Genomic DNA, 25,117 nt, shown 5'->3' with positions numbered 1-25,117 from the left:
TAATATTCCATTGTACATATATACCACATCTTTATCCATTTATCTGTTGATAGACATCTTGGCTCTTTCCATAGTTTGGCTATTGTGGACATTGCTGCTATAAACATTGGGGTGCAAGTACCCCTTCAGATCACTACATTTGTATCTTCATACCCCAGGTGTTTTTAAAACTGCTTTCTGTGTTCCATCTCCATGGGGCTGTTTGTTGTGCTATCTCTTTAAGGACAGGGACTCAAATTTCCTCTCACCTTCTGGCTCTCCCAGAGCCAATCCAAGTGATTTTTAAACTTCCAAGTGTTAAGCCCCACTGATTGATCGTAAACTCTTGTGAAATTATGCCCTCTGTTTTTCAAAGCCGAATGTTGTCAGGATTTGTCTTTCCCATGTGAGTTCCCCTTGCCTGAGCTTTCTAGTGTGAGAGTCTGTTTCTCTTCTCTCTCCACATCTGAGATGTCTCTACCTCCTGTGGTCAGTCTCACAGGTCTGTTTCTCTGGATCATATCTCTGCCCTTCATACCCTCGCTGAGATGGTCTCTTCTCTACAGTTGGCTGTGGAGAATCTGTTCTGCCAGTCTTCGGGTCATTTTTTGGGTTATTTACACTGATGTGGGTGTTATCTAGTTGTATCCATGGGAAGAGGTACATTTAAGATTTTCCTACTCTTCCATCTTCCCTGGAAGTATAGCTTTATAGATAGCCCTTACTATATTGAGGGAATTTTCTTCTACTCCTAATTTGTTAGATTTTTTTATAATTAAAAGGTTCAATTTTGTCAAACAATTTTTCTGCTTCAATGGAGATGGTTGTGTGTTTTTTTTCCCTTTACTCCTTTCATGTGGTGTATTACATTGATTTTTGTATGTTGAATCATTTTCATATTCCATGAATTATTCCCACTTGGTCATGATATACAATTTTTAAAAATATCTGTTGAATCCTGTTTACTTGTGTTTCTTGAGGACATTCTATTAATATTTATAATCAATATTTGTTTATAATTTTCCATTATTATAGTGTCCTTAGTTCTTGTATTAGGATAATTCTGGCCTCATAGAATGCATCTGGGTGTGCACTCTCTTGTTATATTTATTGGAAGAGTTTGAGAAAGATTGATTTAACTCTTCTGTAAATATTTGGTAAAACTCACCAGTGAAGGTATCTGGTCCAGGAATTTTCTTTGTTTCAAGTGTTGTGATTACTGATTTAATCTCTTTATGGTTAACAGATCTAGTCAGACTTTCTATTTCTTTGTGATTCAGTGTTGGTAGATGGGGTGTTCCTAAACATTTGTTCATTTTGTTAGCTTATCCAAATGTTGGCTCTCAGTTTTTCATCTTATAAAGCTTGTTATTTCTGTAGAATTGATAGCAATGTCCCCAATTTCATTTGTAATTTAATTATTTGAATATTATTTCTCTATTTTAGTCATTTTAGGTAAAAGTTTTTTCAATTTTGTTGGTATTTAATTTTTTATTCTCTTATTTTTTCTATTTTTTTGTTTCTGTTCTAATCTTTATTATTTTCTTCCTTCTGCTGCCTTTGTGTTTGTTTGTTTTTTTATTTATTGATTGATGCTGCAAGTTTAAGTTGTTGATTTAAAATACTTCTTTTTTAAGATAATTGTTTTATAGTTAAAAATAACTGTCAGCAGCATTTTCCTGTATCTCATAAATCTGGTGTATTGTGTTTTTGTTTTCATTTGTTTGAGAATATTTTATAATTTCCCTTGTTTCTTTTTGGTGACCAATTTTTTATTTAATATGTGATAATTTCCACATATTTGTCAATTTTCCAGTGTTCCTTCTGCTTTTAATTTGTAGTTTCACTTTAATCAGAAAAAATACTTTGTTTGATTTCAAACTTCTAAATTTATTAAGAATTTTTTGTGACTAAAATGTGGACTAATATATGCAATGTCCATGTGCAGTTGAGACAAATGTGTATTTTGCTGTTGTCAAGCAACATTCTATATATGTCTATTAAGTCTAATTGGTATATAGTGTTGTTTAAATCCTCTATTTTCTTATTGATCTTCTGTCCCATTATTTTCAAAGGTGGGATATTGAAGGCTTTGTAGAACCTGTCTATTTCTCCCAGCAATTCTGTCTGTCTGTGTCATTATTTTGGAGCTTTGATGTTTGGTACATACATGTTTATAATTTGTATATTTTCTGGTAAATGGATCACTTATTAATCTAGAATATACTTTTATTTTTCTTGTAATGGTAGTTGACTTAAGATCTATTTTGTCTGATATTATTACAGCTATTTCCATTCCCTTTTGTTACTATTTACATGGAATGTATTTTTCCATCCTTTCAATATCAACATATTTGTGTCATTGGCTATCAAGTGAGTTTCTTGCAGAGAGAGTCTCTTTTAGCATATGGTTGAGCAATGTTATCCATTTTGCCAATCCATGGTATTTGATTGGGAAATTTAATCCAGTAACATTAATGTAATTACTGATAGAGAAGGACTTACTTTTGCCATCTTATTATTTGTTTTTTATTTTATTTTATTTCCTGTAGCTTTTTTGTACCTCATTTCCCCATTACCACTTTCAGTTTTGTTTAGTTCATGTTTTGTAGTGACACATTTTGATTCTTTTCTCATTTTCTTTTGTGTGTATTCTATAGATATTTTCTTTGTGGTTACCATGGGATTACATATAACATCCTAAACTTATAACAATCTAATTTGAATTGATACCAAATAAATTAAGTACACACAAACCTCCACTCTTGTAGAGCTCTGCCTTCCACATTTGTTTTTGGTGTCAAAAATTATTTTTTATATAGTGTGTATCCATTAACATAGATTTATAATTATTTAATTTTGTGCATTTATCTTTTGAATCTCACAGAAATTTTCAAAATTGAGTTATAAATGAAAATTACAATAATACAAATTTTTATACTTTCACCATTTATTTAACTTTACCAGAGATCTTTATTTCTCTATATAAACTCTAGTTACAGGCTAGTAACCTTTTATTTATCCTGAAGGATTCCCTTTAGTATTTTTTTGTCAGCTAGGTCTTAATGATATTAAATTCCCTCAATTTTTAAAATTTTGTTCATTTTTAATCTGAAAATGTATTAATTTCCCCATCAAATTCAGGACAGTTTTGTTGGATATAGAATTCTCAGTTGTCAGGGCTTTTTTTTTTTTTTTTTTTTTTACCATTTTGAATGTGGCTAATTCTTGATTGGGCATTTTCTCTGTTGCTGTAGACCATTGCCTTTCTAGAGTTCCAATTGGTTATTTTAGCCAGGTTTTCTTTTTCTTCCTTTCTTTCTTTCTTTCTTTCTTTCTTTCTTTCTTTCTTTCTTTCTTTCTTTCTTCTTTCTTTCTTCCTTTCTTCTTTCTTTCTTTCTTTCTTTCTTTCTTTCTTCTTTCTTTCTTTCTTTCTTTCTTTCTTTCTTTCTTTCTTTCTTTCTTTCTTTCTTTCTTTCTTTCTCCTTCTTTCTTTCTTCTTTCTTTTTTTTCTAGTTCTTCTCCTTCTCCTTTTCTACTTCTTGTTTCTTCTTTCTTCTTCTTCTTCTTCTCCTCCTCCTCCTCCTCCTCCTCCTCCTTCTTCTTCTTCTTTTTCTTCTTCTTCTTCTTCTTCTTCTTCTTCTTCTTCTTCTTCTTCTTCTTCTTCTTCTTCTTCTAAATATCTCCAATGGAAAACAAGAACTTGGGACTTCTTAGTGCACCATTTTATTGATGCCACTTTCCAGATTATTTTTTCAGTATTTGGTAAAATCTTCTTGTCATTCTGTCTCTGGTGTAGGGTAAACATGATCATTTAAAGCCTATGTGCTAGGTCACTGATGTCCAGTGAAGGAATACTGGCTTTAATTTTTGGTTAGTTTTGTGGAATCACATTGTCTCATATTTTGTGAACCTAAAAATAATTTTTACTTTGTCTCTGGTACAGCCATGTGTTCTTTTTAAAGAATATGTGTACATAATTCATTTTATTCCTTATTTTAATTTCTCTATACAAGAAGAATTCTACAGAATCTAATTCTACCATAGTGAGAGGAATAGGAAGCTGCATCATTTTTCTTATTTCCAGCCAAATTTTTAAATATCTGTTTCAAAGAGTTTGGTGAAGAACCATTGTTTTCTTTATATTATTATTATATGGTGATAAATAACTTCTGTAGTTTTGTAGCTAGCTCCCCACTTTCGATAATGTTTTCCCCTAGCCTTTCTGCATTGTACAATTGAAATAATCATGTTCAAGTAAAAGAAAAAAAATCTATTGCACAAACAGAATACTCATAATACCAACAATCTCTTCTTAACTTTTTTCTCTCTGGTTCATAGAATTTATTTAATGGCTCTGAGAGTTAAGTTTATCTTCTTCTGGACAACAGCTCTGCAAATTATATATTTAACTTCTCTGCCAAGTGCTAGTTAGATGTTAAGGCATCATTTTAACAGAAAACATATATTTCTAACTATAGCAATGCTAGTCTATATCTAGAGCTAGAACTTTTACACTATTACCACAACCCCTCAGAATAACCTGGCCATGTATTTATCATCAGTATATTTCCTTCTAAGTCTTAAACAGAGTTATGGATGGCCAAAGTTATCAAACACCTTTAATGATATATTTTTCCATATATAGTAAGGTTTAGCAAAACGTATTTGAGCAGACTCATTCTCTGGTTTTAACAATTAGTATATTATGGGAGTGCCTCAGTGGCTCAGTAAGTTAAGCATCTCACTCTTGGTTTCGGCTCAGGTCATGATCTCAGACTATGAGACTGGCCCCACCTTGGGCTCTACACTGAGTATGGAGTCTTGTCCCTCTCTCTCCCTCTCTCCCCTTTCCCCTGCTCTCTCTCTCTCTAAAAAAACAAATAAATAAAATCTTAAAAAATAGCATATGATGATCATATATTTTTAAGAGGAAATAATCCAAAGAAATATTGATAATATTATTTAGAAAACATTTTTATAAAAACAGTATATCCAATTACATGTTCTTTGGTTTGCCATGTCACTCAGAGCCTTTCCATGAGGGCAGTAAATTTTTAATTTTTTTTAAAAAAATATGAAGCATAGTTGAAAGAAATTTCAAAAAACAATTTCTATACTTTGAGCTTTCTGTTTAACTTTCCTTACCTCATTTGGTTGTACCACCACCAAGTGTTAGATAAGCCAGAAACCTTGGTGTCATTGACCTGTTTTTTTTTCATCCTCCATATAAAATCCATAATTATAATTCAGTGGATTAAACTTCTAAACTATATCTCAAATACAACCATGGATCTTCCTTACACCACAGCCGCTCAATTTCACTCTGTGGTTATCATTTTCCTGGACTACTATAATAGTATCTTAATTCATCTGTCCATTTTCTCTTGCCCTTTCAATCCTCTTTTCTAAAACCTACTTTTATCAACTTTCCATCTTCCAATAAAATCTCTAAATACAACCAATTGCTTGTAAGTTATAGGCTGACTTTCTGCTTTAAGAGTGTAGGGCCCCACACACTTTTGCCATAACAATTTTTATCACATCACATCTGGCCTTTTTACTTGTGTATTTCTATATCTTTCATTGCAATATGAACAATATGAGATTTTTTTTTTGTTGTTCACTGGTGTGTTTTCAGGGCAGGCACATTATAGGACTCAATTAGTGAATTAATGATTGAATTGTTCTTCTCTGTGTAGTAGCTATGCTGCTGTCAATATTTCTCAAATTTCTATACTATCTTTCAGTGTAGGGTCGTTTTAAATATTGTTTCTTTTCCTATAAGTACTTTTTCTTTCATTTCTATTCTTTTTTAAGGATTTATTTACTTATTTGTTTATTTTAGGGGGGAGGGGCAGAGGGAGAGAGAAACTCAAGCAGACTCCACACTGAGCGTGAATCCTGTTGCAGGGCTTGATATCACAACCTTGAGATCAGACCTGAGCTGAAACTAAGAGTCAGACACTTAAGCAACTGTGCTATTTAGGCACTCTTCATTTCTATTCTTGACTAAGTCCTGTTCAACATCCAGACTTGATAAGAAAGTTAAAACTATTCTCACATACCAGATAAATTCCCTGTACTTTATTGTTTCATTAAACTTTGTTATAGTATTTGTGACATATTTATCTCCAGTTTTATTTATTTCATGTCTGTACCTTTTATCCCAGTATAAGAAGGGAAGATACTTTTGTGGTTTTCTTTACTATCAGATAATCAGAATCTCATCTAGTGCTGGAAACATAGTAACACTATAAATTAATCACTTAGTGTATTAACACTTATTGCTAAATGAAGATCTCTTATGTCAGAATAATATAGAATTCTTTTAGTGAAATGTAAAATACAGATGTTATTTCAGTTAATTTACTTTGGCTTATTTTCATTTTAGGTTTGTAGGAATAAAGAATGTGTAGATGCTGCATACCTGGATTATGATTGTACTCCAAGAAAATGCAATGAACAGGGTGTAAGTACCAGTAATATGATGTGAGGATAGAAATCATTGAGAATAATCCTACAAAGCAAACACATAATAACACACACACACACACACACACACACACACACACACACACACACACATTTATATACTCATAAAACACATAAGAAGATTTGTCTTCTAAGTATTATTTTAAAATTCTACTGGAACACAAATAATTATAGCTACCTATCTCATAAGGTGATATTTCTCCTGGTTACAGATATGCAATAATAAAAAGAACTGTCATTGTAACCCCTCATATTTACCTCCTAATTGCCAAACTAGTGATGATGCATGGATTGGTGGGAGTATTGACAGTGGCAATTTTCCGCCTGTAGCTCGCTTAGCCAGTTCTGGTAAGTATTAATGGCAAGGAAAAGATAACTAAAACAATATTTTAATTTATTAAGTTTAAAAAAATAAATAACATTTTATTTATTTGTCTATCAATCTATATTTAGATTATATATGGGCATCAAATAATAAGACATATAAAGCTAGTTTGTGTTTTACTGTAAAGAGTAATAGAATATATGTAATATATATTATAAATAAGATATATCAGTAAAGGCCCAGGCAGTAAAATAGAAATCATTTTAGTCTTTAACACAGAAGGAATTCAATATAAGGCATCAGCTAACACATAATGGCAGAGTTGAAAGCCAATCAGAGAATCTTGAGGCAACACAGGAATCCACTACCACTTCTTAGGTCTAGAAGGACAACGAAAAGAGGTTGTATTACTAGAACCAAAATCTGAGGCACCTTCATGACCTGACCTGTATGGTCAGGGCTACATAACAGGATCTAAATCATAGGGAGAGGTACCGACCAGCATGAGGTAGAGGTATAGAGCATATGCAGCCACTATGGGAGATGCTGCAGAGGCAAGGGGATAAATACCATGAATATTTCATTACTCTGACCCTCCAAATGTTATCCAGTTATTCCTATTGGCCAAATATAACTAGAAGTCCAAAGTAGCTTCCTACAATTTTTTTGTACAAAGAGGGATGGATTTTAGAATAATCCAGCATATCCAATGATGCTTAGGGCCAGACTTTATATAAAAACCTAAATTTATGATAATTAAAGCAGATTTTGAGCACACACATATCATTTCAAATTGACCTTAGTGATGTAATTGATCAATAAAATGTATAGAAGTGAGATTCTTAGTTTTTTAGAATACTAATTCTTGCATCTCCTATTATTGGAACACTCGTTCTGTTGAAAATCGTCTTCCCTATTTGAAATTTGAATACACTGAGACACAAAATACAAATTATCCAAATTCATGACACACAAAATGAACAAAATTAAATGATTGTTTTAAATTATGATATTTGGGGATGCCTAGGTAGCTCAGTCTGCCTTTGGCTCAGGTCATGTTCAAGTCCTGCATAAGGTTCCTTGCTCAGTGGGAGCCTGCTTCTCCCTCTGCCTACTTCTCCCTCTGCCTGCCACTCCCCCTGCTTGTGCTCTCTCTCTCTGACAAATAAATAAATAAAATCTTAAAAATATAAATTACTACATTTGGGAGAAGTTTCCTGCACATCTTACATCTCTCTCTTTCTCTCTCTCATTATATATATATATATATATATGAAAACATTTTTGTGTGTATGTATTCTATTATATATATATATATATACATATATATATATATGTATATATATATATATAAAACAACTTGGTAATCAGAGAGTATATTTATATAAAAAGAATCTAAGATGTGGCATTAGCTTTGGAACTGAATGGTGCACAGAAGGTAGAAAGACCTCTAAGAAATTGTTGAAGGCTTTTAGTATATTGTTGAAATTGTCTTGAGAATATTATTGGTGAGCAATCCAAAGACAGCTTAAAAACATGTTTTTAGAAGTTGGAGAAATAAGGACATTTATTATGAAGTGGTAAATTGTTTGTCATCACTGCTGCCTGTGGTAATGTGGAAAATAGAATTTGTTGGTTCTGGTCAGCAAGATTTCCAGGTAGATTGTAAAGATTTCCAGTAGGTGATTTAAGTAACCTATGATAAAACATGAGAAGAAAGAAATAATGAAAAATATTTCAGTTCTCAAGTAAAATGTAGATCAATACAAAAGACAGGATTTGGGGGTTTTGGGTTTTGATTTTTGTTTAGTTTGAAAATAAAACATTCTTATCCCTAGACTCTCTTCCAGCAAAACCTTCTTATTGTAAGAAATGGTTAAAAACTAAATTTGAGATATTGAACAAAAAAATTTGACCTCAGTTAAAAATTAAATCAAGCATGTGACTGTAAGACCCTTTTTTTTAAACTTCATAAAAGCAGTGATGCATTTTATACATCTTAATCTATGCAAAAGGTCTTCTAAGTGTTGTAGAATGCTTCTAAAAACTCTCAAACAATAAGGCTATGAAGAATCTTAAGTCAGTTATCCCATAGCAGCCTCACCAAGGTCCAGAATAGAAAAAGGCTTATCTCAAAAAGATTTGTGGACATAGTCTTTGATTAATGGGGTATATTTTTTATTTGACACACAATAAACCCACACGTTTTAAAGGAATTGTATCAACTCAACTAAAAGTAATCAAGATAGTACTTAAGCTATTTGAGTCCCAATTAGGTATGGGCAAGAAGCAAGGCTGATAAAGCTATTCAGCTATAAAAAATGACTGTTCCTTTTGGAAAAGGAATTATAAATCAAAGGATATAACCAACAGACCAGAATTAAAACTTCTTTGATCTATGGGTTTATAATTTTTAAGTATCACTACCAACAAAAATAAACACTCCCCCCCCAGCACAGGTATAGATGGTTTCACAGGTCAATTCCAGAAAAATTTTGCAAGGAAAAAATACCATTTTATAAAAACTGGTAGGGGGGCACCTGGGTGGCTCAGTTGGTTAAGCATCTGCCTTTGACTCAGTTTGTGATCTCAGGGTCCTGGGATCACCCACATAAGGCTTCTTGCTCATGGGGAGTCTGCTTCTCCCTCTCCCTCTGCTCCCCCTCTACCTGCTCATTCTCTCTCTAATAAATAATTAAAATCTTAAAAAAATAAAAAACACGTGGGGGGACTTCTTCACCTAATTGTATGAGGAAAATATAACCCTAATACCAAATCCAGACAAGGAAGTTAACATAGAAAAATTACAGAACAATATGTTTTATAAACATAGATGTAAACATTCTTAACAAAATATTAGCTCATGTTCTTTACCTATCTATATTAAAAGAATAGTAATCCAGACTAGTTGGGGTTTATCTTAGAAATGCAAGTCTCCTTAATCACTTGAAAGTCAATCAGTGCAATTCACCAAAACAACAAAATTATTTTTAAAAAGTACATGATTTTCTCACTTGATGCATAAAAATCATTTGACAAAAAATTCAACATCTGTTTATGAATTTTTTAAAGCAGCAAACTAACAGAAGTAAACTTGATTAATCTGATAAAAAAATCAAAAGAGGGGCGCCTGGGTGGCTCAGTTGGTTTAAGCCACTGCCTTCGGCTCAGGTCATGATCCTGGAGTCCCAGGATCGAGTCCCGCATCAGCCTCCCCGCTCAGCAGGGATCTGCTTCTCCCTCTGACCCTCTTCCATCTCGTGCTCTCTCTCATTCTCTCTCTCTCTCTCAAATAAATAAATAAATAAAATCTTAAAAAAATCAAAAGAAAATGTAGTTAATAAATCTTATGATGAAATACATTGTTTTTCCAAAAAACAAGTTGAAAATGAGGCAACAAATTATGTTCTCACTATGTCTATTCAACATTTTCCCATAAATCCTAGTCAGTGCAATAGCAAAAAAGAAGAAATCAGGAGCATAAAGATTATTAGAAAGCATCAAATGGAATTTCAGATGTTGTGAAGTACATAGAAAATCCTAAGGAATCTGCAAAATACTTCTAGAAGTGTTTTTGAAAGGTCAAAGGAAATTTTCAAAGTCAGTAGTATCCAAGATCTATAAAGAACTTATCAAACTCAAAACCCAAAGACCAAATAATCCAGTTAAGAAATAGGCAGAAGACACAATAGACATTTTTTCCAAAGAAGACATACAGATGGCCAACAGACATATGAAAATATGCTCATATATCACTTATTATCAGGGAAATACAAATCAAACTACAATGAGATATCACATCACACCTCTCAGAATGGCTAAAAGTAGCAACACAGAAAACAACAGATGTTGGTGAGGATGTGGAGAAAGGGGAACACTCTTACACTGTTGGTAGGAATGCAAACTGGTGCAGCCACTCTGGAAAACAGTATGGAGGTTCCTCAAAAAGTGAAAATTAGAACTATCCTATGACCCAGCAATTGCACTACTAGGTGTTTAACCAAAGGTTACAAACACTGATTTGAAGGGACACATGGACCCCAAGATTTATAGCAGCATTATCTACAATGTGGATCTATAATTATCTACAAAAATATTTATAATTATCTACAAAAATTATGGAAATAGCCTTAGTGTCCATCAATTGATAAATGGATAAAGAAGATGTGAAATTTACATATGTGTATATATATATATACATAAAAATGATAGATATAGATAGATGATATAGCTATAATGAAATATTACTCAGCCATAAAAAAGGATGAAATCTTGTCATTTGCAATGATGTGGATGGAGGATGGAGCTAGAGGGTGGAATACAAAGTGAAATATATTAGAGAAAGACAAATACCATATGATTTACTCATATGTTGAATTTAAGAAACAAAACAGATGAACATAGGGGAAGGGGGAAAAATAGAAGGCAAACCCTAAGAGACTCTTTTTTTTAAAGGAGATTCTTTTTTTTTTTTAAGGTTTTATTTATTCATGAGAGACGGAGGAGGAGAGAGAGAGAGGGAGAGAGAGAGAGAGAAGCAGAGGGAAAAGCAGTCTCCCAAGGAGCAGGGAGCCTGATCTGGGACTCGATCCCAGGACCCTGGGATTATGACCTGAGCCGAAGGAAGATGCTTAACCATCTGAGCCACCCAGGCGCCCCAAGGAGATTCTTAACTATAGAGCCAAAACTGAGGGTTGCTTGAGGGAAGATGCGTGGGGGATGGTCTAAATGCTTGACGGGTATTTAGGATGGCACTTGTGTTGAGCACTGGGTATTTTATGTAATTGATGAATCACAAAATTCTACTCCTGAAACCACTATTACACTATATGTTAACTAACTAGACTTTAAGTAAAAACTTGAAATAAACAAACAAAAACAAAAGTCAGTAGTATTGCTATATAATAGCAGCAGTAAAAGGAAATCAACTTAAAATTAGTACTATTTACAATACTATTAAAATACAAATTTTAGGAATAAATTTAACAAAATATGTCTTTTACACTGAAACTGAAACAGAAATGTAAACAGATGTTAAACAAAAATAAGTGGAGAAATATGCCATAATTACCTATTCGAAGGTTTATTATGGCTAAGATGTCAATTGTAACAAAATTTATAGATTAAAAAATCCGATCATAAAAGCATGTAACTTTTTATATATTAACAACTTGATTCTAAAATATTAGCAAAAGTGCTCAGAATAGCCAAAAAAAAAAAAACTGAAAAAGACTAACAAAGAAGGACATCTTTGTCCATTTGCCTTATATTGAATTTACTATATTGTAGATTTAGCATATAGTTACATTAATGAAGACAGTGTGGCAATGGTAAATATATCCATTGTTATATGGTTAATCAATTTTTCAAGAAAAATACAGATACTTCAATGAAGGAGGAAAATCAGTTCAAAACATTGTACTATAACAATTGAATATCCAAATAAAATCAAATGACCCTTAAATTCTCAACTTACTTAACAGTTTATATGAAGTAAATCGTAAATCTGAACATATAAATTAAAACTCTATACGTTCTTGAAAGAAGCAGAGAAATTTCCACATGACCTTGGAATAACCAATAATTTCTTAGATAAGACATGAAAATACATATCAATGCAATAAATGAAAGATACTTTGGACCTCATGAAAATTTTACAACATATACAGTATTTCTTTTTTTTTAAAAGATTTTATTTATTTATTTTAGAGAGAGAGAATGAGAGAGAAAAGGGTCAGAGGGAGAAACAGACTCCCTGCTGAGCAGGGAGCCCAATGCGGGACTCAATCCCGGGACTCCAGGATCATGACCTGAGCTGAAGGCAGTCGCTTAACCAACTGAGCCACTCAGGCGCCCAACATGTATAGTATTTCTTACTAAAAATAAGGTATTGAGAAAAATTGGTCTTTACAGGGGTCACACTTTCTTTTCATCTATACTATCAAACTGTCCTGAAAAGAAACTATGAAATAAAAGGTCCTCAATAACAAAGCAAAGGACTATTATGGAAGTTAGAAATATTTTGGAGGGCACTTATGCTGTAACTTATCTACTTCATTTAAAAACATGTGAATTATAAAATTATAAAAGAGTTAAAAATTTTTATGCTAATAGTCATATTAAAATGTAGAAATGTCTTTATTATATTCCTGGTAATTGCTTTTAAATCATTGATGTTTTCTCTCCTAGAAAGAAACTACATTGAGAATGTTTACCATTCCAAACCTACAAGATGGCCATTTTTCTTACTCATTCCTTTTATTATTATTCTCTGTGTACTGATTATCACACTGGTAAAAGTTTATTTCCAAAGAAAAAAATGGAGAACTGAGGAGTATACAAGCGACGAGTATATTGATTTCATATTTAAGATTCATTACTTTTATAATTTGTTGGCATATATATGACTTATTAATAAATATCATGATGTAACTAATAATTCAGAATTAAAATTTATATTTATATTAAAATATAATAATATATTAATTAGTATAATGGATAACAGAATTTTTTCAAAAGTCAGCAATTTTAATCTTACGACAATTTGAACTCTGTTGGGGTAAAATTAAGTGGAAATGATTTCTAGTTAATGTTTATCTACCTCCTTTTATTTTTGATCTTAACTATTAAATATGTATAAACATTATTACTTTATTCTTTAATATTTATATATTTCAAAATATTTTTGAATATTATTTTATTAAAAGAAAGCAGAAAAATCTAAAAAAAAATTCTTTTAGGCAGTTAAATAAAGCAACTAGAGATAGAGAAGATTAAAAGTCAATAAATAATAGACTGAAAAATATAGATTATAGTCAAACTAATCTTCAGAAAAAAATAAAACAGATAGTTTTTCATTAAAAAACAGAAGCATTGGGGCACCTGGGTGGCTCAGTCATTAAGCGTCTGCCTTCAGCTCAGGTCGTGATTCCAGCCTCCTAGGATCAAGCCCCGCATAGGGCTCTCTGCTCTGGGGGAAGTCTGCTTCTCCCTCTCCCACTCCCCCCACCTGTGTTCCCTCTCTTGCTGTGTCTCTTTCTGTCAAAAAAATAAATAAAATCTTTAAAAAACAAAAAACAAACAAAAAACCCTTAGAATCATCTGAAAATATGCTTCAAAAATAAAAATAATATTAAAATTGGTTTACTTTTCTTCAGGGAAATTGCTATAAAATATCAAAATTCTGCTTTTGAATTTTATATATGTGCTATTCATTTTATTTAACATAAATTTTATTAAAATATTTAAAGTTGATAAGATAATATCAATTAAGAGGGAATACATTTCATAGAAATGTTTTGAAAAGTTTATGTAAAATTGCTGAAATAATATGAGTGTGTGAAATAGTTAACATAAGTCAACATTAAAAGAATATTCATATGTTGGATGACTTTATTGTGGAAAAACTGATATCAAATATCTTTGAGGGAAAAAGCTAGTAAAATTAATAGAAATAAATATGGCAGAAGATGAATCACAAGAAAGCTTAAATCTATTTAGCTGCTGTTGTGAATATGAAAATTATGAAATCATTTTTAGGTAAATATATTACTGTGTTTTTTCTCATGTTAGTCTTGATTACTAGTTGAGAGGTGTTCTCAGTGACAAGATATTCTCAAGTAGTGGCTGGTCGCAGATCCTAAATAGGAAGTTAAAGCTGTTTCAGTATTGATAGTGTATACAGAGTTTTGTAGAACAAAGAAAATATAATTTTAAGTGATTATATTTATTTTGAAACATATAGGCAACTTGAAAGTGAGAGTGAACCTAAAGAGTAGCCAGAAAACAGAATCCATCATATCACAGTGAGTATAAAATAGTTTAAGGATAAAAGGTAGAGATAGAGAAATAGCAAAAATTTAATGTATTTGATAAATGTAAATAATATATTTATTAATCATGGTAGTCATATAGCTGCATATAATGAAATTGAATTGGAAAATATTTTTCAATATTGCAAACGAGATCATAGACACAGTAAACTATAAATGACTTTTCTATTTGCCATTTAAAAACTTCTCTACAGTGTAATCTTTTAAATTTTTTCTAATGTTTAATCCTTTAGCATTTGTGTGTTCAGAAGTTGGTTAAAAATAAATTATGTGATAGAACTCTTATAATTAGAGTAACCTCATGCTATTTGTTGAATTTGCCATTTTTAATTTGATTGGTCAAACAGGTAATTTTTCCCCTTTTATTTATTCTTCCAGAGTAATTATCTTCGATGGACAGGAAAAATGGAAAAAACAAAACAAAAACAAAACAAAACTACATGCAATGCCTGATTGTCTGGGATTCAAACCTGCATATTATGATTATGATAGACAAGAAAAGATAGAAGATTTCTAATATAACATAAATATAATATACATTTATATTTATATATAAAATTCCACAGGTGAATTATTTGTAAGAAATGCATGCTTATGAGTTTTTATATTACATATTTCTTATTTGTAAAGTTATCTAATACTAATTGTTAGTATGCATTAATTCTGTTATCAGTAGGCATGAGACAAAGAAATTTTATAATATAATAAATATAATACCATGATTAAAGCTCACTGTTATATTTTAAATTGCAATGCCATGTAGTTATGTTATAGTCAGGTCTGTTACCAATCAAAAAACAATGATCCTAAGATTTGGAAAAAATTCTCAATTATATGCTGCCCACAAAAGACACAACTCAGTTGTGTAAAGGTTCAAGGTAAAGGATGGAAAGATATATGCTAGGAACTTTATACAAAAACCTTATACAAAGGAAAGTTGGATAGACATTAACACTGAAAGCATTCAGAGATAAAAATATATCATAATGCAAAGGGTTATTCTTTTTTTAAAGATTTTATTTATTTGAGAGAGAGAGCTCATGAAGGGGGGAGGGGCAGAAGGAGAGGGAGAAGCAGGCTCCCTGCTAAGCAGGGAGCCTGACAAACTTGATTCCAGGACCATGGGACCATGACCTGAGCTGAAGGCAGATGCTTAACTGACCGAGCCATCCAGGTGCCCGCAAAAGGTTATTCTTAAAACAATATAGTATAAATATAATATGAAAATTATATTATATAAATATAATATAAAAATAATACAAGTGCATTATTCAGGGTTCTCCAGAGAAACAGAACCAATAGGATATCAATGATTGATAATTAGATGATAGAGAAAGAGATGATAGGTGATAGATAAATGAGAAGATTTGTTATGGGAATTGGCTCACATGTTTATGGGGGCCAAGAAGTCTCATGATCTGCCATGTGGAAGCTGGAGAACCAGGAAGGCTGGTGGTGTAATTTAGTATGGATCTAAAGCCCTGAGGCTTGGAGAGCCAATGGTGTAAGTTAAGGTTTGAGTTCAAAATCTGAGAACCAGGAGTTCCAATGGGTGTCCAAGGGCAGGAGAAGATAGATGTCTTAGCTCAAGTGGAGAGCAGATTTATCTTTTCTCCACCTTTTTTTTTTTAATCTATTCAGGTCCTCAACAGATGGATAATGCCTACTCCCCTTGGTGAGGGTAAATCTTCTTCACTCAATCTTCTGATTAAAATACTAATCTCTTCCAGAGACACACTCACAGACACAATGAAAAATAATGATTTATCAGATTTCTGGTGATCCATAAGTTGACATATAAAATTAACCATCACAATCTACCCTTGCTCAACTTGCACTCATACTTATTCTTCAAATAAATGTCATAACTCTGTTTAATGTGTTATAAGTATCTTGCATACAAACAAAAATGCATTAATCCCTTCCCCAGAAAAGGAAATAAAATCCTTAAGTGATGTTTACTCTTCTCCTGATATCCTTTAACTTAAATACTATGATGTAAAATCAATATATTTAAAATACCGATATAAATTCAGGGAATAAGAGAGGAAAGAAAGCTACTTGCTCAAGATATGTATATATACACACAAATGTATTTATGACAAAATGAGGAAATACTCATGACATTACAGTCCTCATTTTTGTAACTCGTCATGTGGCTATAGCTGGTATTTACAACTACATTCTACTACCCATTCTGTTTTCCTTGTGATCTGAGCAAGCACCTGGGCTGGTTTGGTGATCCAAACCTTCACTTCTGAAGGGTCTGGACCATTAGTAGTCCTGTCATTTTTGTTTTCTATTGACTTTAATTACAGGGCATGGTAATACTAAGAGACATCCTAAAATATCTTCCAATTTCCTTCTCAAGGAATCATTGTTGTATTTTCTGGTGAAAGCATTCCTCCCTCTGAGACTAAGAGCTCTAGGCCAACACACCATAAAGTCAGAAGCAAAAATTTTGCTGGTGGCTCACTTGTGGTAAGAATAAGTGGTTCCACTCCTATTTCCACCCTTCAATTCCTGGACCCATGAATCCTGGTTATGTGAGAAATAGCACCATATATTGAACACTGATTCAGAGCATATACAGTCTTCTAGAGAACTTTGTCACAGCCCCAAAAGATACTGCCACCTAGATGATGCTCTAATTGAGTGTTCAGAAGGCCATTCCACCATTCTATCAAGCCAACTGCTTCAGGACAGTGGAGAACCAGTGAATTCCATGAGCCTGGGATCATTGCCACACTTCCTTTTCTCTGAAGTTAGTTCCTTGACCAGAAGAAGTGCTGAGTAGAATAACATAATGGTAGGTATGGCATTCTATAAGTTCATGGAGGATAGTTTTGGCAGAAGCATTGCATGTAGGGAAGGCAAATCAAAATCCAGAGCAAGTGTTTGTTCCAATAAGGAAAAGCATTGTTTCTTCCATGATGGAAGTGGTCCAATATAATCAACCTGCCACCAGGTATCTGGCTGATCATCCTAGGAAATGGTGCCACACCTGGGGCTCAGCATTGCCTTGTGCTGCTGGCAGATTAGGCATTTAGCAGTGACTGTAACTATTTGGGTTTGATGAGTGCAAGTCCATGTTGCTGAGCCATATCATAACCTCCATCTCTGCTACTATGACCCCTTTGTTCATGAGTCCTTTGTATAAGAACAGGTGTGACTAGGTAAATAAGCTGACTAGTATCTACAGAATAAGTCATTTTCTTCAACTGATTATTAAAATCTTCCTCTGTTGAGGTTTCCCCCCCTTTTTTTGCCCATTCTTAGAGGTCTATCCACATATTTTTTCCCCAGATTTGTCACCAATTTTCCATTCATGTTCCTTCCAAGTCACTGACAATCCAACCAAACCATTGGCTACAGCCCATGAATCAGTATATAATTACATGTCTAGTTATTTCTCTTTCTAAGCAAAGTTCACAACCAAGTACAGTGCCTGAAGTTTTTTCCCCTTAGGAGGGTTTCCTTTTACTACTGTCCTTCAGAAAGTCCAAGAGAAAGGCTGTAGTGCTGCAACTCTCTACTTTCTGGTGCTTCTTGCATACTGTGCATAATTATCTGTAAATTAGGCCCAAGTCTTCTCTTCCTCTGTCAACTGATGGTAAGGAAATCCCTATAAGGCCATAAGTGCAAGCTGGGAGAGGCAAGGCGGTGTAGCAGGAGAGGGAACCATGGGCATTTAGGTCACTTCATGTAACTTACCTCTGCTTTCAGCCCTGCTTGGGACTGATCACATATTTACCATTTCCATTTGATGATGGAGTGCTTCTGTGCATGCTTAGTTTTATGGATTGGTGGATCAGAAAACACCCAGTTCATGATAGGCAGCTGAGGTTATATGGCAACTTTGTGGCCCATGGTGAAGCATTCAGTCTCCACAAAGACCCAGTATCAGGCCAAGAGTTATTTCTGAAAATGAAAACAGTGCTGTAGATTATGGCAGGGCCTTCCTCCAAAATCCTGAAGACCTGCACTGTGATACATTTATGAGGTCTGCCAAAGGCTCCAAATAACATCCCTATATGCCACTGACACTTCAGGCATACACACACACACACACACACACACACACACACACACACACACACACACACAGATTATACTATATAAATATATTATATTCCAGAAAAAAATGCATGATATAGAGACCTTGCTTAGAGGGAATCTAAACCATCTGAAAACATTAAGGAAAAATAAAAAACTAGCCTATTAAATTTTTAAAAAGTAATCAAAGGTAACAATACAGAAAGAAGCAAAGTGAATGAGAAAAAATATATAATATTGAGAATAAGCAAAGCCAAAGTTATTTCTTTGAAAAGACTAATAAAAGTAACCTTTCAAAATATGATCAAGGTAAAGAAAAATTTTGGAGGTGAAAATTATCAATAAAGGAATAAAAAGGCACTACAAATAACAGATTTAAATATTTACATAAAGTAGAATTATTTTTATAAAAAGATTTTTTAAAGGTGACCTAAGATGAATTTAAATATCTACATAGAATTATAGTTAATAAAGCAATCATAATCATAATTAAAAGATGTTTCATAAAGAAAATTGTAGGACTTTATGTCTTCCTTATTAAAATCTAGCAAATGCTTAAGATAAACCATCAGTCTTAAACACACCAATTCCTTTCAGAAGGCAGAAAAATGGATAAAAACACAGCAAGGACTGTTCAATGTTAGGAACAAGGGAAATCTTGTATTATGCTACAACATGGATGAATCTTGAGGACATTATGCTAAGTGAAATAAGCCAGTCATGTAAAGATAAATATGCACAATTCCACTTTTGTATAAAGTATCTAAGGTAGTCAAACCCTTAGAAAGAGAAATTAAATCTCTGAATTTTCTTTGGTTAGGTTTATTTCTAGGCATCTTATGCTTTTTGGTGAAATTGTAAATGGGATTGATTCCTTGATTTTTCTTTCTGTTGCTTTATTATTGGTGTATAGAAATGCAACAGATTTCTGTACGTTGATTTTGTATCCTGTTACTTTACTGAATTTGGGCATCAGTTCTAGTAATTTTTTGGTGGTTCTATATAGAATCTAGTAATTTTCTGGGTTTTCTATATAGAGTATCATGTGGTCTGCAAGTAGTGAGTGTTGGATTTCTTCTTTGTTGATTTGGATGCTTATTTCCTTTTGTCTGATTGCTGAGGCTAGGATCTAGTATTACGTTAAGTAACAGTGGTGAAAGTGGACATCCCTGTCTTGTTCCTGACCATAGAGGAAAAATTTTCAGTTTTTCCCAAATAAGGATGATATTAACTGTGGGTTTTTCATACATGACCTTTATTATGTTGAGGTATGTTCCCTCAAAACATACTTTGTTGAAGGTTTTTATTAAGAATAGATGTACTTTGTCAAATGCTTTTTCTGCATCTATTGAGAGGATCATATGGTTCTTATCCTTTCTTTTATTAATGTGGTATATCACATTTATTGATTTGCAAATATCGAACCACCCTTGCAACCCAGGAATAAATCCCATTTGATTGTGAATGATTCCCTTAATATGTTGTTGGAATTGATTTGCTAGTATTTTGTTGAGAATTTTTGCATCCATGTTCATCAGGAATATTAGCCTGTAGTTCATTTTTCTAGTAGAGCCTTTGGTTTTCCATTAGAGTAATGGTGGCTTCATACAATGAGGTTGGAAGTTTTCCTTCTATTTCTATTTTTTGGAATAGTTTGAAAAGAATAGGTATCAATTCTTCTTTAAATATTTGGTAGAATTCCCCTGGGGAGCTATCGGGCCTTGGACTTTTGTTGGTTGGGAGATTTTTGAATATTAATTCAATTTCTTTGCTGGTTATCTATCTGTTCAAGTTTTTGCTTTCTTCCTGTTTCAGTTTTGATAGTTTGTATGTTTCTAGGAATTTATCCATTTCTTCCAAATTGTCCAACTATTTGGCATAAAATTTTTCATAATATTCTCTTATAATTGTTTACATTTCTGTGGTGTTGGCTACTTCTTTCTCATTTATGACTTTATTTACATGGGTCCTCTCTCTCTCTCTCCTTTGGTAAGTCTGGCTAAGGGTTTATCTATTAATTTTTTCAAAGAACCAGCTCCTGGTTTCATTGATCTCTTCTGTTTTTTTTTTTTGTCTTGTTTTATTTTGTTTTGTTTCTACATCACTTATTGCTGCTCCAATCTTTAGCTTCATTTGTTGTCCTTTATCTAGCTTCTTTAAGTTTTGTGGTTTATTTGAAAATTTTCTTGCTTCTTGAGGTAAGCCTGTATTGTTATATACTTCCCTCTTATGACTGCTTTTACTACATCCCAAAGGTTGTGGACCATCATGCTTTCATTATCATTTGTCTCCATGTATTTTTTAAAAATTTATTCTTATTTATTTATTTTCTGGCTGACCCATTCATTCTTTAGTAGATGTTCTTTAACCTCCACGTATTTGTGGTCTTTCTAAATTTTTTCTTGTGGTTGACTTGAAGTTTTATAGTGTTGTGTTTGGAAAATATGTATGGTATTATCTCAATCCTTTTGTACTTGTTGAGGACTGATTTGTGACCTAGTATGTGAGATCTGAACTTTGAAAACTATAAAACATTGATGAAAGAAATTGAAGATGACACAAAGAAATTGAAAACCATTCCCTGCTCATGGATTGGAAGAACAAATATTGTTAAAATATGTATATTACCCTAAGCAATCTACACATTTAATGCCATCCCTATCAAAATACCAATAATATTTTTTACAGAGCTCGATCAATCTTTTTTTTAAGATTTATTTGAGAGAGAGAACATAAGAGAGACCAGAGAGCACAAGTAGGCAGAGGAGAAGGAGAAGCAGACTCCCCACTTAACAGGGAACCTGATGTGGGGCTCATCCCAGGACCCTGAGATCATGACCTGAGCCAAAGGCAGACACAACTCACTGAGCCACCCAGGCACCCCTAGATCAGACTATCTTAAAATTGTATGGAACCACAAAAGACCCTGAATAGCCAAAGCAATATTGAAAAATAAAAGCAATGCTGGAGGCATCACAATTCCCGACTTCAAGTAATATTACCAAGTTATAGTGATCAAAACAGTATGGTACTGGCACAAAAATGGGCATATAAATCAATGGAACAGACTAGAAAATCCAGAAATGAACCCACAACTATATAGCAAATTAATCTTTGACAATGAAGGAAAGAATATCCAATGGGACAAAGACAGTCTCAACAAATGGTGTTGGGAAAATTGATAGTGACATGCAAAAGGATGAAACTGGGTCACTTTCTTACACCATACACAAAGATAAATTCAAAATGGATTAAAGATCTGACTGTGAGACATGAAACTATAAAAATCCTAGAGGAGAACATGGGCAGCAAGCTCTTTGACATATACTGTAGCAGCTTCTATGTATGTCTTCCAAAGCAAGGGAAACACAAGCAAAAATAAACTATTAGAACTTCAAAATAAAAAGCTTCTGCACAGTGAAGGAAATGATCAACAAAACTATAAGGCAAACTACAGAATAGGAGAAGATATTTGTAAATGACTTATCTGATAAAAGGTTATCATTAAACTCAACACCCAAAAATGAATAATCCAATTAAAAAGTGGGTAAAAGACATGAATAGATATTTTCCCGCAAAAGATATACAGATGGCCAACAGACACGAAGAGATGCTCAACATCACTGATCATCAGGGAAGTGCAAATCAAAATTACAATGGGATATCACCTTACACTTGTCAGAATGGCTAAGATTAATGACACAGGAAATGACAGATGTTGATGAGGATGCAGAGAAAGGGGAACTTTCTCTACATTGTTGGTGGGAATGCAAACTGGTGCAGCCACTCTGAAAAACAGTATGGAGTTTCCTCAAAAATTTAAAAATAGAACTACCCTCTGATCCAACAATTGCACTACTAGGTTTTTACTCAAATGATACAAAAATACTGATTCGAAGGGATACATACAACCCGATGTTAATAGCCACATTATCAACAATAGCCAAAATATGGAAAGAGCCCAAATGTCCATCAAAGTGATGAATGAATAAAAAGAAGTGTAAATATTATTCAGCCATAAAACAGAATGCAATCTTGCCATTTGCAATGACGTGGATGGAGGTAGAGAGTATTGTGTTAAGCAAAAGAAGTCAGTCAGAGAAAGACAAATACCATATAATTTCCCTTATATGTGGAATTTAAGAAAGAAACATATGAGCATAGAGGAAAAAAGAGAGGGAGCACCTGGGTGACTTAGTCAGTTAAGGGCCCAACTTTTGATTTCAGCTCAGGTCATGATCTCTGGCTGGTGAGATTGACCCCCACATCAGACTCCATGCTAAGCATGGAGCCTGCTTAAGATTCTCTCTCTCCTTCTCCCTCTGCCTTTCTCCCACCACTCGAGTGATCTCTCTGATTAACAAATAAATATTTTTTTAAGAAGGGAAGGTCAACCATAATACAGACTCTTAACTATAGAGAACAAACTGATGGTTAACAGAGGGGAGGTGTGTGGGGGGATGGATTAAATGGGTGATTGGTATTAAGGAGTGTACTTGTAAGGCAACTGGGTGTTGCATGCAACTGATGAATCACTAAATTCTACACCTGAAACTAATATTACAGTGTATGTTAACTAACTGGAATTTAAATAAAAACTTAAAAACATTATTAAGGAAGCTTATTGACTCACAAATGTTAAAATTTTTTCTTTTTTTAAAAAGATTTTTATTTATTTTTGTGAGACCAAGTGAGCATGAGTGGAGGGTAGGGGCAGAAGGAGAAGCAGACTCTTCACTGAGCAGGGAGCCTAATGTGGGACTTGATTCCAGGATCCTGGGATCATGACCTGAGCCAAAGGCAGACACTTAATTGACTAAGCCACCTAGAAGTCCTAAAATTTTTTCTAGTGTCACTCATATGTATCTCTAAACTTAGATTTCATGGAGATTAGATACAATTATGATGCATTTCTGAGAGAAGATTTTTAACTGCAATTGGTCAATTATGATTTTTCCAGGGCTTTTAAATATTCTTAAAATGTGACCCAAAGAAAATGTAACGAAACTAGCAATATTATATAAATAGTAAGTAATCATAATAATCAGAACATTATATGCCCCTCACTGTATTATTAATTATGCTATTATCTTTTACTGTAAATGTTTGCCCTGCCTACTGGGATGCTGAGAAAGAAAGAAGAAGAAAAAAGAGAAGACCTGAAGAAGTCTTTAGGTCACAAGAAAAAAAGAAGCTAGTTAGAAAAAGACAAGTACCATATGATTTCACTCATAGATGGAATTTAATAAACCTAACAAATGAGCAAAGGGGGAAAAAAAGAGAGAGGCGGACCATAAAACAGGCTCTCAACTCTAGAGAACAAACTGATTGATGGTTACCAGAGGAGAGGTTGGTGGGGGGATGGGTGAAATAGGTGATGGGAGTTAAGGAGTGTGCTTAGTGTGGTGAGCACTGGGTGTTTTAGGTAAGTGTTGAATCACTCACCATATTGTACACCCAAAATTCATATCACACTGTATACTGACTCACTGAAATTTAAATAAAAACTAAAAAAACAAAACAAACCAACAACCAAAAACCAAACCAAAACAAAACAAGTGTGTTTCTTGGTTTGCCTCTCTTTTTTTTTTCCTTTTGCTTATTTGTTTTGTTTCTTAAGTTCCACAAAGCATACTATTTACATTAGTAATAAATACACCAAATACTTAGAAATAAACATTTTAAAAAACTTTCACACTTCTACAAGAAAACTACATATTACCATTAAGAGAAATTAAAGGTGACCTGAATAAATGAAGACATAAACAATGTTCATGAATTGGAAAACAAAACAAAACAATGTTCATGAATTGAAAGACTTAATATTGCTTTAAATCTTAATATTCCCCAATTTTTAAAACAGATTTTTGAAGTGCTATACTGAGTTTTATAAAGATTTTGAATGTATTGTCTTCCTGGTTGGCATCTCTTCTATGTTTAATAAATGGCACTGTTTATATTTCTGTTTATGTTTGCTTTAAAGACAAAATTTCTCAAACTGGCTGAGCCTCAGCAGATTTCTTTCAGAGTATGAATACAGATCTTTTTCCTGCTTGTGTATTTTCATATTTAAAATATTTTTAGTCGTGTTTTACAATTCAACCTGCTAATCTTAATATTTTAAGGAATATTTAGTCTACTTCTACTCAATTTATTACTGACAATATTTACCCTTTTAATAGCACTTCCCAATATTAATATTTTTTTTCCTACAATAATTTTTCTAATAGAAGAACTCACTTGACTGTTTGTTTTAATGTCAATGTATTGGTAAAACAATCTATATTTTCATTTGTTTGAAAATATCTTTTTTTCACCTTCAATTTTAAAAGATACTGTAGTGGAATTTTCGGTTGCATTTGGTGTATTTTAGGTCATGATTTTCATTTAGCACTCTAAAGTTGTTATTATATTCTTTCTGACTCCCTTG

At 33.0% G+C, this 25,117-nt stretch overlaps 1 protein-coding gene across 5 annotated transcripts in view; it reads left to right on the top strand.

Annotated features, from left to right (window-relative positions):
- The window catches only part of ADAM2 (ADAM metallopeptidase domain 2), a 168,389-nt gene extending 153,056 nt beyond the window's left edge, over window positions 1-15,333 (top strand). For 3 of the 5 annotated variants that reach the window (XM_027599509.1, XM_027599510.1, XM_027599507.1), the window contains 4 exons: window positions 6,374-6,451; window positions 6,687-6,822; window positions 14,544-14,604; window positions 15,010-15,333. In XM_027599509.1, coding sequence (XP_027455310.1) covers window positions 6,374-6,451; window positions 6,687-6,822; window positions 14,544-14,604; window positions 15,010-15,148 — 414 coding nt within the window. In that variant the 3' untranslated portion in view covers window positions 15,149-15,333. Of the gene's footprint in view, window positions 1-6,373; window positions 6,452-6,686; window positions 6,823-12,988; window positions 13,149-14,543; window positions 14,605-15,009 lie in introns of those variants that run through there. The other 2 variants (XM_027599508.1, XR_003520892.1) reach the window with 2 other exon arrangements.
- Window positions 15,334-25,117: the final 9,784 nt, after the last annotated feature.

This window comes from Zalophus californianus, chromosome 2 (genome assembly GCF_009762305.2).
Source record: "Zalophus californianus isolate mZalCal1 chromosome 2, mZalCal1.pri.v2, whole genome shotgun sequence".
NCBI lineage: Eukaryota > Metazoa > Chordata > Mammalia > Carnivora > Otariidae > Zalophus > Zalophus californianus.
Note: the sequence above shows the minus strand (reverse complement) of the source record. Positions and strands in the feature narration are given on the sequence as shown.